Raw genomic sequence first — 13707 nt, forward strand, 5'->3', positions numbered from 1 at the left:
ACGTTGGACATCATATTGAACATCTGTTTCACCAGTCTCACGGCACTTAAAAACCGATGTCGTTTTGCTTTTTATGCTGTTGCTGGGGCAAGGACAACTAAAAACTGATTTTCCTTATCCGATGTTGTACACTACTGGTCATTAAAATTGCTACACCACGAAGATGACGTACCATCACGTTTCCTACTTTCATAAAAGTCGGATTGTAACCTATAGCCATTGCGGTTTATCATATCGCGACATTTCTGCGCGCGTTGGTCGAGATCCAATGACTGTTAGCAGAAAATGGAATCGGTGGGTTCAGGAGGGTAATACGGAACGCCGTGCTGGATCCCAACGGCCTTGTATCACTAGCAGTCGAGATGACAGGCATCTTATCCGCATGGCTGTAAAGGATCGAGCACCAAGTCTCGATCCCTGAGTCAACAGATGGGGGATGTTTGCAAGACGACAACCATCTGCACGAACATTTAGACGACGTTTGCAGCAGCATGGACTATCAGCTCGGAGACCATGGCTGCGGTTACCCTCGACGCTGCATCACAGACAGGAGCACCTGCGCTGGTATACTCAACGACGAACCTGGGTACACTAATAGCAAAACGTCATTCTTTCAGATGAATCCAGGTTCTGTTTATAGCATCACGATGGTCGCATCCGTGTTTCGCGACATCGCGGTGAACGCACATTGGAAGTGTCTATTCGTCATAGGCATACTGGCGTATCACCCGGCGTGATGGTATTGGGTGCCATTGGTTACACGTCTCGGTCACCTCTTGTTCGCATTGACGGCACTTTGAACAGCGGACGTTACATTTCAGATGTGTTACGACCCGTGGCTCCACCCTTCATTCGATCCCTGCGAAAACCTACATTTCAGCAGGATAATGCACGACCGCATCTTGCATATCCTGTACCGGCCTTTCTGGATACAGAAAATGTTCGACTGCTGCCCAGGCCAGCACATTCTCCAGATCTCTCACCAATTGAAAAAGTCTGGTCAATGGTGTCCGAGCAACTGGCTCGTCACAATACGCCAGTCTCTACTCTTGATTAACTGTGGTATCGTGTTGAAGCTGCATGGGCAGCTGTACCTCTGCACGCCGTCCAAGCTCTGTTTCACTCAATGCCCAGGCGTATCATGGCCGTTATTACGGCCAGAGGTGGTTGTTGTGGGTACTGATTTCTCAGGAATTATGCACCCAAATTGCGTGAAAATGTAATCACATGTCAGTTCTAGTGTAATATATTTGTCCAATGGATACCCGTTTATCATCTGCATTTCTTCTTGGTGTAGCAAATTTTAATGGCCAGTAGTGTATAACCTTGTCTTGGTAGACAGGATTATCTGACAGTGCAACAACTTTTGACTGCCGAACTCTTGCAGTCAGGCAGCTTGAACAGTAGGGATGGTGTAATGTGCAACTCAAATCATAGACGTCGTATTGCGATTCATCTTGTCATTTGTACCTGACCCCATTTACGTTAAGGCCCTTGTAGCACCATCTTTTTTTTCTCCGTGATGTTCCTCCTGTCTTAATAATATGCTGTTCAAATTTGACGTGATTCCGAGCCGCGATTGTTTTTCTACAGACTTTTGAAGTTGGAACTTTAATTATGGTCATTCTGCGTATACATGATTAAGTCCTACTCTTACTTCTCCTGTTTTTCACAATAGTATTTCTGTGTATGCTCGATAAAGGGTTAAGAGAGAATACATCTTCTGAGACCCACTTCACAATTCCTTGAAAAACATCACTAACTCTTTCTTTTGCACATTGGCTTGTAATGGGCCCTGACAGCTGTCGAAGTAGCAGTATCGATAAGTAACGTGCCTGGCGTGCAGCTGGCTGCCTTTGGGACGCCTGTCGTGGTGTGTACACGTGCCGCGGGCGCGGGTGCCGGCAGGAGCGGAAGCGCGCGGAGGCGTGGGCGGTGCGCGTGGCGTGCAGCGCGGCGTGGGTGGCGGGGGCGGCGGCGGCGCTGCCGGGGGCGGCGGCGCTGGTGGCGGCGTGCGCGCTCTACCGCCGCCTGGCGGCCGCCGTGCTCGCCTGCACCACCGGCCGAGACTTCGCAGGGCTGCTCGCCGGGCCCGACGCCGTCTGGGCCGTCGAGGACGACGCCGCGCGCTCCGTCATCAACGTGCTCGCCACGCTGCAGGTACCGTCCCGGCAGGCGCCGCGCCTGCACTAAGCACACTAAAACTGTCTGATCAGTGGTTAGCACACTGGACTCGCATTCTGGAGGACGACGGCTATACCCCACGCCCGGCCTTCTTGCTTTAGGTTTTCCGTGGTTTCCCTAAACCGTTTCAGGCAAATGCTGGGATGGTTCCGTTTAAAGGGCACGGCCGACTTCCTTCCCCATCCTCACCTAATCCGATGGGACCGATGACCTCGCTGTTTGTTCCCCTCCTACAATTGCTTGAACTCTGCTGGCGATTCTTTCGATGAGGTGTCTTCTAACAATACCACCACTTGCGAAGTAGGTTAGAAATCAGATTAATAATGTTGCTCACGCAGCATATGTTCGTTTTATCGGGCAACAACAAAGTTGACTGTGGATGATATGATCAGAATGGAAATAATGAGGTCACTGTAAAAAAAGTCATTAAATTGGCACTTATCTTGAATGGATTCCCACGTAATTTTCGTCGAAGTCTTTATGGCTCATCTTGTTGATTCTAGAGTGATTCCACTTTGACTGCTATAAGGTCCAGATCTATATTTTAGCAATATTAGAAGACTTAACGAATGCGTTTTTCAGGAGATTCTTAATGATCAAACAATCCCAGATCAGAACAATGGTATGGTACAAGTAATTTTTGACTTGGTGTTCACGATCCACATTTTTATTAAACTTCTTGTAAATTCACATATACTTATTCTTAATTGTCACATCCTCAAGAAAACAGTTTTGTATCAATCTTCATATATTTAATTTCCACATTAACCAAACACAAGGCTTGACTGTTCTTTTACAAAGCGAAATAACAACTTAACTTCTGCCAAAGTGAAACAAAGACTGCTCTGTGCGCATTCGCGCCAAAACGGTTACAAGTAAGTCAAAGATTATCACTGTCTCACAGAAATGAATACACAAAAGAACCATATCACTGTAATATATCGATACATAGGAGTACCTACACATTAATAAAACCAAATGTGAATATTGTCACAAAAGTATGTCTGTTACTTCGCAGAAAAGTTGTACGATTTTACTGGTATCGAGAATTGGGATTGGAGTGCCGTAATGGTCACGTAAATAGATAACCATTATAGTCTGAATGTCTGTGAAGGAATGGCAGCACATTCATCTTGAATAGATTCGACACTGGAGTTTGGAGCGAAGGCGACTTCGTAACTCATTCTCCCGCCACCATCATCATCATAGTCATCAGTGTTCTGCCCTACGACAGGTCTTCACATGTAACTCTCCATGCAGTCCTTTCACTGGCTAACCTCTTAGTTTTCTTATAATTGTTTCTTATCCTTACATTATCCACCACTTGGTATTCTTCTTCCTCTTCTCTTCACCTTTCCTTCTACAGCTTCCCCCAATAAAAAATCTCTTCTAATCCAGTGTGCAATGCAATTCAAATGGCTCTAATCACTATGGGACTTAACATCTGAGCTCAATATCCCCCTAGACTTAGAACTACTTAAACCTAACTAACCTAAGGACACCACACACATCCATGCCCGAGGCAGGATTCGAACCTGCGACCGTAGCAGCTTCGCTCCAATGCAGTTGTTTCCTCTTTCTCATTACCTTTAAAATTTCTCTCTCTTCTCCACACCTTCTCGTTTCTCACTTTGTCTACTCATATGTCCCTTCCATCCTCCTCTGAAATGCTTCCATTCTTCTTTTTCCCTCTTTCCTCACTGTCCATGTCTCAGCTCCTTAAAATGCCATGCTGCATATATAGCAGTTCTCTAGTGTCTTCCTTACGCCTCTGACCATGCACCCACATAGAAGCCTCCTTATATTATTAAACGCTTTCTTGGCAGTTGCTATACGTGCTTTCATCTACTTATTACATCCCATATAGTCCGTGATAGTGCTTCCCAGATATCTGAAAGCACTAAGTAGTTCTATATCTTCCTGTCCTAACTTTATAGTTGTTCTTAATTTTGTTGCACTTATCAACATACATCTTGTTTCCCTTACTAATTCTCATTCCGAACTCCTCACAGGTCTTATTTAATTATTTTACCATTTCAGTCATAGTTCTTTCGCTCTCTGCTAGTAACACCACATCATCCGCAAATCGAATACATTCTATCCTCCTACCACCAACCCAACTCCTATTTTGTTTCAAATATCTCTCAATAGTATACTCCACATATATGTTACAGCATAGAGGGGAAGCAGTAGCCTTGCATCACACCTCTTCCAATTGTGCTTTCCTCTGTGATCTAATTTCCAATCTGTAGTCATGTTTTCTGCTCTAGGTATAGGTTCTTTTTTATCAGTCTTCTACCCTCCAGTGGCCACCATCCCTCTTTAGATTGTCCGCTATTTAATTCCACTGTATCAAAGGCTTTCACCAAATCAATGAAAACAGCATAACCTTCTCTTCTTTCATTGTATCTCACTTATAATTCTCAGCAATCGTATTGCATCTCTTGCTCCTTTCCCTCATCTAAGTCCCTACTGCTCCTTTGCAATACTTTTTTCCCAGTCTTTCTTGAAGTATTCTATTTATCACCCTCAATAAATCTTTTGCTGCATGAGAAATCGCACTTATAGTTCGAAAATCTTCATCCCCAGAGGTCGGGAGTCTGGGCAAGCTTATCTACGTATTTGTGGAATGTTATAGTCCACAAACCATTGCCTCTCAGCTGCTGCTTTACAACATGGTACGTGACTTGGACAAAATATCTAGTTGGTCTGATGAATGGCAACTACCTCCAAAGGTAGAAAAATATAAGTTAAAGCAAACAAACTCACAATGTTGGAATGTAGCATTAGCAGTGTGCTGCCTGACACAGTAACGCCGATTAAATATCTAGGTATAGCGTTGCAAAGCAAATATAAAATGGAATGAGCATGTAAAGATTATAGTACAGAAGGCAAATGATAAACTTCAGTCTATTGGGAGAATTTTAGGTAAGTGTGGTTCATCTGCAGGGGAGACTGCACATAAGCAACTGTGTGGCCCGTTGCTGAGTGCTGTTCGAGTGTTTGGGATCTACATCAGGTACGATTAAAGAAATACATCGAAGCAGTTCAGAGACGGGCTGTTAGATCTGTTGCCAGTAGGCTCGAACAACACTCAAGTCTTACAGAGATGCTTCGGGAATTCAAATGGGAATTGCTGTAGGAACGGCGACATTCTTTCCGAGGAACACTACTCAGAAAGTTTGGAGAACCGACATTTGAAGCTGACTGCAAAACGATTCTACTACGTTTTTCGTAAGATAAGATTAGGGAGATTAGGGCTCGTACGCAGGCACATAGACCGTCGTCTCTCCCTCACTCCATTTGCGGATAGAATAGGAATGAAAATGACAAGTTGTGGTACACGGTACCGCCGCCACGCACCATACGGGGCTTGCGGAGTATGCAAGTTGATGTAGATGTAGCTGTACAAACAACTTCAAAATAGAGGCTGTTTGTTTATGTAAGTATGCAGAAAATGTTGATTCGTCCTGTCATACGCAGCAGTCGAATGAAGTACATCCTCTTGACCACCATATTCAAGATACTGCTCACAAGCTAAATGCTGCTTTTTTTACCACTAGAACAGTATCTGAAATTAGCGATAGTTCAACACGAAAAGTAGTCTATTTTGCTAATTTTCATTCGCTTGTGGTTTGAGAATTCTCACACTGGCTTCTCAATACATATTTGCCTTAACGCTATTTGTTGTTAAAAATATCAGCACGTTCCCAAGAATGAGCAGCTTTCACTCAGTTAATACCAGGCAGAAATCCAATATGCATTTGGAACGTATGTCCTTGGCTCTTGTGAGGAATGGCGAGCGGTATTCTGCTGCATCTATCTTCAATAAGTTGCATCAAGAGTTCAAAAATCTCAATAATAACCACGCACTTTCAAGTCTAAACTGAAGAGTTTCCTCATGTCGCACTCCTATTCTGTCGAGCAACTTCTGGAAAAATTTAAAAAAGTAAGTTAATTCGTGTGTTACAAACTTATGGCTTGTCGTCTACATAGGATTCACTCATGTTTCATTTGACCTCTTATTACTCTTATGCTATAATTTAATGTACTGGCTTATTCTTTGATCATGGAGACTTGCTCCTCAATTTGGTCCTATTGAACACGATATATATTCTGGTGTCCCAAATTAAAGCAACAAACTGAAAGTTTGCAAGGTTGCCCTAATGGTGCCACAAAACAGTATTAATAGGTCACAGTAAAGTAGAAGAAATGTAAAGAATACAGAAAGTGTGCAAAACGGTAGACAAAAATGTTCTTCGTTTTTTTCTCCAACTTAACGGATTTGCCCACACATTCTGACAACAGGTTAAGGTGCTCATTTTGGGGTGTGATCAACTCTGGCAGGCATACAGGCCTGAGAACGACGGGACATGCTGTGAATGATGTCGTCAATCTCGTGTTAAGACAGTAACTCCCTTTCTTCCTGCAGAGCTGTTCAGAAGTCATAGAGAGTGGTTGGTGGATGCTGACGTGATGCAACCCGTCTGTCTAGCACCCCAGACATGCTCTATGGGATTCAAATCGAGAGAGCGAGCAGGTCACGCCATGCGTGCAATATCTTCCGTTTCCAAAAAACAAAAAATACATCAACCTCCAGTTCTCTTTGAAGTCGAGCACTATCGTCCATCAGTATAACGTCTGGGCCCACAGCACCTCTCAACAACCGCGCATGAGACCCCAAGGTCTCCTCACGGTACCTTACAGCAGTTAAACCTTGCTGATTCACCTGTAGAATTTCATGAAGAGATGTTCGACTGGTCAACATAATCCCTGCACGCACCATTAGGGATCCTCCTCGATATCGGTATCTTTCCACAATGTTTGGCTCCCGAAATCGTGTTCCGCTTGCCCTCCAGATGCGAATCCCTCGAGAATCACACTCGAGATCAAATCGGAACTCATCTGTGAAAAGAACATTGGCCCACCGTCGACCGTCCAGGTGGCATGTTGACGATTCTACTCTAGACGCTCCTTCCTGTGAAGACATACCAACAAGTCCAGGGGAGCGAGGTCAGATGCCAGTTGCTGTGCAGTACTGAGGCGGTACCGTCGTGTCCTTACAGCCAAAGAACGGTCCACTCTTTCTGATGTCAGCCCTGTCCTCCTCTCCGGGATACAATTTCGGCCTCTAAAAAGAGTCACACAACAACAGAAAGATTTACACTAAGCCATCGGGCCACATCAGTCTCCGTTCTTCCTATGGCCCTCCATCGAAGAGAGTCTGCAAGCGTTTTCTCTGGGCCACACTGCACCGCCTGTGACTGTGTACATGGCTGTTTACACAGGGATTGTGGATGTGGTACTGCCCTGCAAACATTACCCCGCATGATAGTTGCCCTGACGTCATTGCTGGCATGGTCTTCCGTTGAACGGAATGCCATACTCCGTGCACAACACGATCGTGACGACATTTTTGACAGTTAGAGTGATTATATCGTGAATTAGACATGGAAAGGTGAAACAGCAGTTTGTTGCTTTAATTTTGGACAGCAGTGTAAAATAAAATAATAAAGTGAGTGTTTGCAGTTGGGCAGTGAGACTATGACGCGGTGTGTGGGCAGGTGGAAGACGACGGCGTGGACGGCGCGCAGCTGCTGCGCCAGCTGCGGTCGCTGCTGCTGGAGCGGCTGCAGAGCGGCGCGCTGCCCGAGAAGCTGCTGCTGCTGCGCCGCCACTCGCCGCTGGGCTACTTCTACTGGCAGCGACGGCCCCAGCCGCTGCGCCTCGACGCCGTCGTCAGAGAGCACGTCCGCTTCCTCGACGAGGAAGACGACCTCGGCGAGGACGCCGCCAGGTCAGTGGCGTGAGCACAGCGTTTGTCGGAGGACCCGGGCCGCATACACGCGCAGGCTACCTGCGCTGTGGCGTATGCGCCCACGCCACAGACATTTGAAATTAGAAACAGTCATGTTAACACTGTGGTGGGAGCCCCGTTGTTGATGACGAAATACCCTCAGACTTCAAGAACAGTATAATTCCAATCCCAAAGAAAGCAGGTGTTGACAGATGTCAAAATTGCCGAACTATTAGTTCAATAATTCACAGCTGCAAAATACTAACGCGAATTCTTTACAGACGAATGGAAAAGTAGAAACCGACCTCGGGGAACATCAGTTTGGATTCCGTAGAAATGTTGGAACCCGGGAGGCAATACTTATCTTCGAAGCTAGATTAAGAAAACGCAAACCTACGTTTCTAGTATTTGTAGAGTTAGAGAAAGCTCTTGACAATGATCACTGGAATACTCTCTTTCAAATTCTGAAGGTGGCAGGGGTAAAATTCAGGGAGCGAAAGCCTATTTACAATTTCTACAGAAACCAGATGGCAGTTATAAGAGTCGAGGGACATGAAAGGGAAGCAGTGGTTGGGAAGAGAGTGAGACAGGGTTGTAGTCTCTCCCCGATGTTATTCAATCTGTATATGGAGCAAGCAATAAAGGAACCAAAAGGAAAAATTCAGAGTAGGTCTTAAAATCCAAGGAGAATCAATAAAAACTTTGAGGTTCGCCGATGACATTGTAAATCTGTCAGACAGCAAATGACCTGGAAGAGCAGTTGAACGGAATGGATAGTGTCTTGAAAGCAGGATATAAGATGAACATCAACAAAAGCAAAACAAGGATAATGGAATGTAGTCGAATAAAGTCCGGTGATGCTGAGGGAATTAGATTAGGAAATGAGACACTTAAAGTAGTAAAGGAGTTTTGCTATTCGGGGAGCAAAATAACTGATGATGGTCGAAGTAGGGAGGATATAAAATGTAGACTGGCAATGGCAACGAAAGTTTTTCTGAAGAAGAGAAATTTGTTAACAACGAATATAGATTTAAGTAAGAGGAAAGTCGTTTCTGAAAGTCTTTGTATGGAATGTAGCCATGTACGAAAGTGAAAGAGAGAGAATAGAAGCTTTCACAATGTGGTACAACAGAAGAATGCTGAAGATTAGATCGGTAGATCACATAACTAATGAGTGGGTACTGAATAGAATTGGGGAGAAGTGGAGTTTGTGGCACAACTTGACTAGAAGAAGGGATCGGTTGGTAGGACATGTTCTGAGGTAGCAAGGGATCATCACTTTAGTACTGGAGGGTAGCGTGGAGGATAAAAATCGTAGAGGGAGACCAAGAGATGAATACACTAAGCAGATTCAGAAGGATGTAGTCTTCAGAACGTACTGGGAGATGAAGCAGCATGCACAGGATAGAGTAGCATGGAGAGCTGCATCAAACCAGTCTCACGACTGAACACGACAACAAAAACAACTACATCTACATAGATACTCCGCAAGCCACCGTATGGTGCTCGGCGGATGGTACCCTGTGCCACTGCTGGTCATTTCCTTTCCTGTTCCACTCACAAACAGAGCGACGGAAAAACGACTGTCTAGACCCCTCCGCATGGTCACTAATCTCTCGCATCTTATCTTCATGGTTCTTACGTGCAATGTACGTTGGCGGCAGTAGAATCCTTCGGCAGTCAGCTTCAAATTCCGCTTCCCTAAATTTTCTCAATAGTGTTTCTCGAAAAGAACGTTGTCTTACCTTCAGGGAGTCCCATTTGAATTCCCGAAGTATCTCCGTAACACCTGCGTGTTGTTCGAACCTACTGGTAACAAATCTAGCAGCCCGCCTCTGAGCTGCTTCGATATGTTCCTTCAATCCGACCTGGTTCGGATCCCAAACACTCGAACAGTATTCAAGAATAGGTCTCACCAGTGTCCAGTGTCCCTTATGCGATCTCCTTTACAGGTGAACCACTCTTTCTTAAATTTCTACCAATAGACCGAAGTCGACCATTCGTCTTTCATACCACAATTGTTAGATGCTCTCTGCACCTCATATCTCTTTGGAACGTTCCGCCCAGATACTTAAACGACTTGACCGTGTCAAGTAGGATTCTAGGAATACTGAATCAGAACATTACAGGATTGATCTTCCTACTTATCCGGATAAACTTGCATTTTTCCACATTTAAGGCTCGCTCCATTCATCACATCAACTGAAAATTTTGGCTATGTCGTCTTATATCTTCCTACATTCACTCAACGACGACACCTTACCGTACACCACGACATTACCAGCAAACAAGCGCAGATTTCTGCCCACCGTGTCAGCCAAATCATATATGTATGCAGAGAACAACAACGCTCCTATCATACTTCCCTGGGGCATTTCTCACAATACTCTTGTCTCTGATAATCACCGTCGACGAAAACATAATTGATTCTAATATTTAAGAAATCTTCAAGCCACTCACATATCTGTGAACTTATTCCATGTGCCCGTACCTTCGTTAACAGCCTGCAATGGGGCACCATGTCAAATGCTTTCCGGAAATCCAGAAATATGGAATCTGCCTGTTGCCCTCCATCCATAGTTCTCAGTATGTCATGTGGGAAAACGACAAGCTGATTTTCAAATGAACGATGCTTTCTGAAACCATACTTTTTTGACAAAGCTTTCCAGTATCAAGAAAGTGTATTACATTCGGACTGAGAATATGTTCAAGTATTCTGCGGCAAACAGAAGTTAGGGATATTGGTCGGTAATTTTGCGGATCCATTCCTTACCCTTCTTATCTACTGTAGTCATCTGCGCTTTCTTCCAGTCGCTTGGGACTTTGCTCTTCACGATAAACGCAAGCTCGATCAGTGGCCAATGCCGTAAAGTATTCTTTGCAAAATCGACCTGAGATACCATCCTGACCTGGTGATTTATTTGCCTTCAAATCCTTCGGCTGTATCTCTACTCCAGGTATGCTTATTACTATGTTGTCCATACGGGAGTCCGTCCGATGGTCAAATGAGTGGGTGTTTGTACGATTCTCTGGCGTGAAAAAATTCTTGAACCTGAAATTTAAAACTTCGGCTTTCGTTTTGCTGTCTTCAACTGCCAAGTCAACAAGGGACTTCTTAAGTAATAGAACCCAGTACGTTCTCCTCGATGGTGAGTGTTCATCGGAGGTGAGGGTATCATCTGGAGTGCCCCAGGGAAGTGTGGTAGGTCCGCTATCTCAATAATGATCTTTTGGATAGGGTGGATAGCAATATGAGGGCTGTTTGCTGATGATGCTGTGATGTACGGGAAGGTGTCGTCGTTGAGTGACTGTAGGAGGATACAAGATGACTTTGGCAGGATTTGTGATTGGTGTAAAGAATGTCAGCTAACTCTAAATATAGATCAATGTAAATTAATGCAGATGATTAGGAAAAAGAATCCCGTAATGTTTGAATACTCCATTATTAGTGTAGCGCTTGACACAGTCACGTCGATTAAATATTTGGGTGTAACATTGCAGAGCGATATGAAGTGGGACACGCATGTAATAGCAGTTGTGGGGAAGGCGGATAGTCGTCTTCGGTTCATTGGTAGAATTTTGGGAAGATATGGTTCATCTGTAAAGGAGACCGCTTATAAAACACTAATATGACCTATTCTTGAGTACTGCTCGAGCGTTTGGGATCCTTATCAGGTCGGATTGAGGGAGGACATAAAGGCAATTCTAGATTTGTTACTGGCAGGTTTGATCATCACGCGAGTGTTACGGAAATGTTTCAAGAACTCGGGTGGGAGTTTCTGGGGGAAAGGAGGCGTTCTTTTCATGAATCGCTGCTGAGGAAATTTAGAGAACCAGCATTTGAGGCTGACTGCAGTACAATTTTACTGCCACCAACTTATATTTTGCGGAAAGACCACAAAGATAAGATAAGAGAGATTAGGGCTCGTACAGAGGCATATAGGCAGTCATTTTTCCCTCGTTCTGTTTGGGAGTGGAACAGGGAGAGAAGATGCTAGTTGTGGCACGAGGTTCCATCCGCCACGCACCGTATGGTGAATTGCGGAGTATGTATGTAGATGTAGATGTAGAATATGGGTCTTCGAGGCACATAGCAATTTTACGTAAGACCAGAATTCTCCAGCATTCTCTGCCAGATCTTTTGCTAATGTGTGACGGTGGTAGTTATATGCTTCGCGCATACATCTTTTCACAGTTGGCAACAATCTCTACTAACCTTCTCTTGTCGTCATTTGTGCGTTCACTTTTGAACTGAGAGTGCGACAGCATCTGCTTCCTCAGCATTTCCTGAATTTCGTTATTGAACCATGGTGGGCCTTTTCCATCTTTTATCCATTACGTAGGCACATAACTCTCCAGACGACGATTTACATTTTGTTTAAACTTCGCCCATATTTCCTTTACATTCATCTTACTGGAACTATGTGATGCCAGTTCACTCTGTAAGTGAAATTCTAATAACTGCCTCTCTGCAATCTGTCTAGCACAAACACTCTCCTAACCTTCTTGACTGATTTATTAACTTTCGTAGTCATAGTTACTATAATGACATCATGATCGCTAATGATCGTTTCTGTACTAACATATTTCCATTGCTCGTGGGCTGCCGAGCTAGATGCTCAAGACAATTTACAGAAAAAATGTTCAAAACAAAAGTATTTCGCATGACTGTCTGTCTGTACCCCTCCCCCTCGCAATGACTCCATAGACATTCCAATCTATAGTCGGGAGGTTAAAGTCGCATCCAACTAGTATTGCATGTTCTGGGTATTCACACGCTATTGACTGTAGACTTTATTTAAATGACTCTCTAGGACTTTCACAGCAGAGTCGGGTCGCCGGTAGAAACATTCAACAATTAATTGGGTTTCAGCTACACCTGTTTTACGCTGCCACGTGACTTCACTGTCACACTCAACTTCGACGTCACTAGAGACAAGATTTTTGTCAATTCCTACGGCGTCTAATCTGTCTTTGAGATATACGTTCCAGGACTCACTAAATATGTCAGAGCTTTTCATTTCGGGTTTCAGCTATCTGTCGGGCCCAAGAATAAAAAGATCACAAGAACTGTCCTGGAGGGCAGTATTTTCGGGAACTGTAATACGAATACTTCAACAGTTTTGTGATAAAATTGTGGCAGTCGAAGTGTCTTAATTCCGGACACCATTTGACTTTCCTTGCTACATATCGACTGGCGAGCATTCATCAGAGCACCTCAAACTACTACCTAGATTAAAAAAAACTCATGTGCGCTCTACAGGTACTCTGCTTCCCGAGTACCTGCTTACATTGTGTAGTGCACCCCTGATCTGTCAAAGGGAGTCTCACAAATACGCACACGATAAAGCATATCTAGAACCTGAAGCCAAAAAAAGTGTGAAATTCTATGGGACTTAACTGCTAAGATCACCAGTCCCTAAGCTTACACACTACTTAACCTAAATTATCCTAAGGACAAACACACACACCCATACCCGAGGGAGGACTCGAACCTCCGCCTGGAGCAGCCGCACAGTCCATGACTGCAGCACCTAAGATCGCTCGGCTAAAATCTGAAGCCAAGACCATCTAGAGTCGATGAAGCCTTTGGCTGTGACGCTCCACTCGGCCCTAAACCAAAGGAGCCCGATCAACTGTAGGAACAAGGCTGCAAAGTGCGAGCACTGCTTGCACCCTGCGCGCGAGGCCAACCGTCTTCATCGCGTCCGGCAACTGCCATTACG

At 44.6% G+C, this 13707-nt stretch overlaps 1 protein-coding gene across 2 annotated transcripts in view; it reads left to right on the plus strand.

Moving 5' to 3' along the window:
• LOC126354899 (uncharacterized) overlaps positions 1-13707 on the plus strand; it is a 147549-nt gene that overhangs the window by 41306 nt on the left and 92536 nt on the right. For both annotated transcript variants that reach the window (XM_050004963.1, XM_050004964.1), the window contains exons 4-5: positions 1909-2160; positions 7749-7981. In XM_050004963.1, coding sequence (XP_049860920.1) covers positions 1909-2160; positions 7749-7981 — 485 coding nt within the window. The remainder of the gene's footprint in view (positions 1-1908; positions 2161-7748; positions 7982-13707) is intronic.

The sequence above is a fragment of the Schistocerca gregaria genome, chromosome 3, assembly GCF_023897955.1.
Source record: "Schistocerca gregaria isolate iqSchGreg1 chromosome 3, iqSchGreg1.2, whole genome shotgun sequence".
In the NCBI taxonomy this organism is placed as follows: Eukaryota; Metazoa; Arthropoda; class Insecta; order Orthoptera; family Acrididae; genus Schistocerca; species Schistocerca gregaria.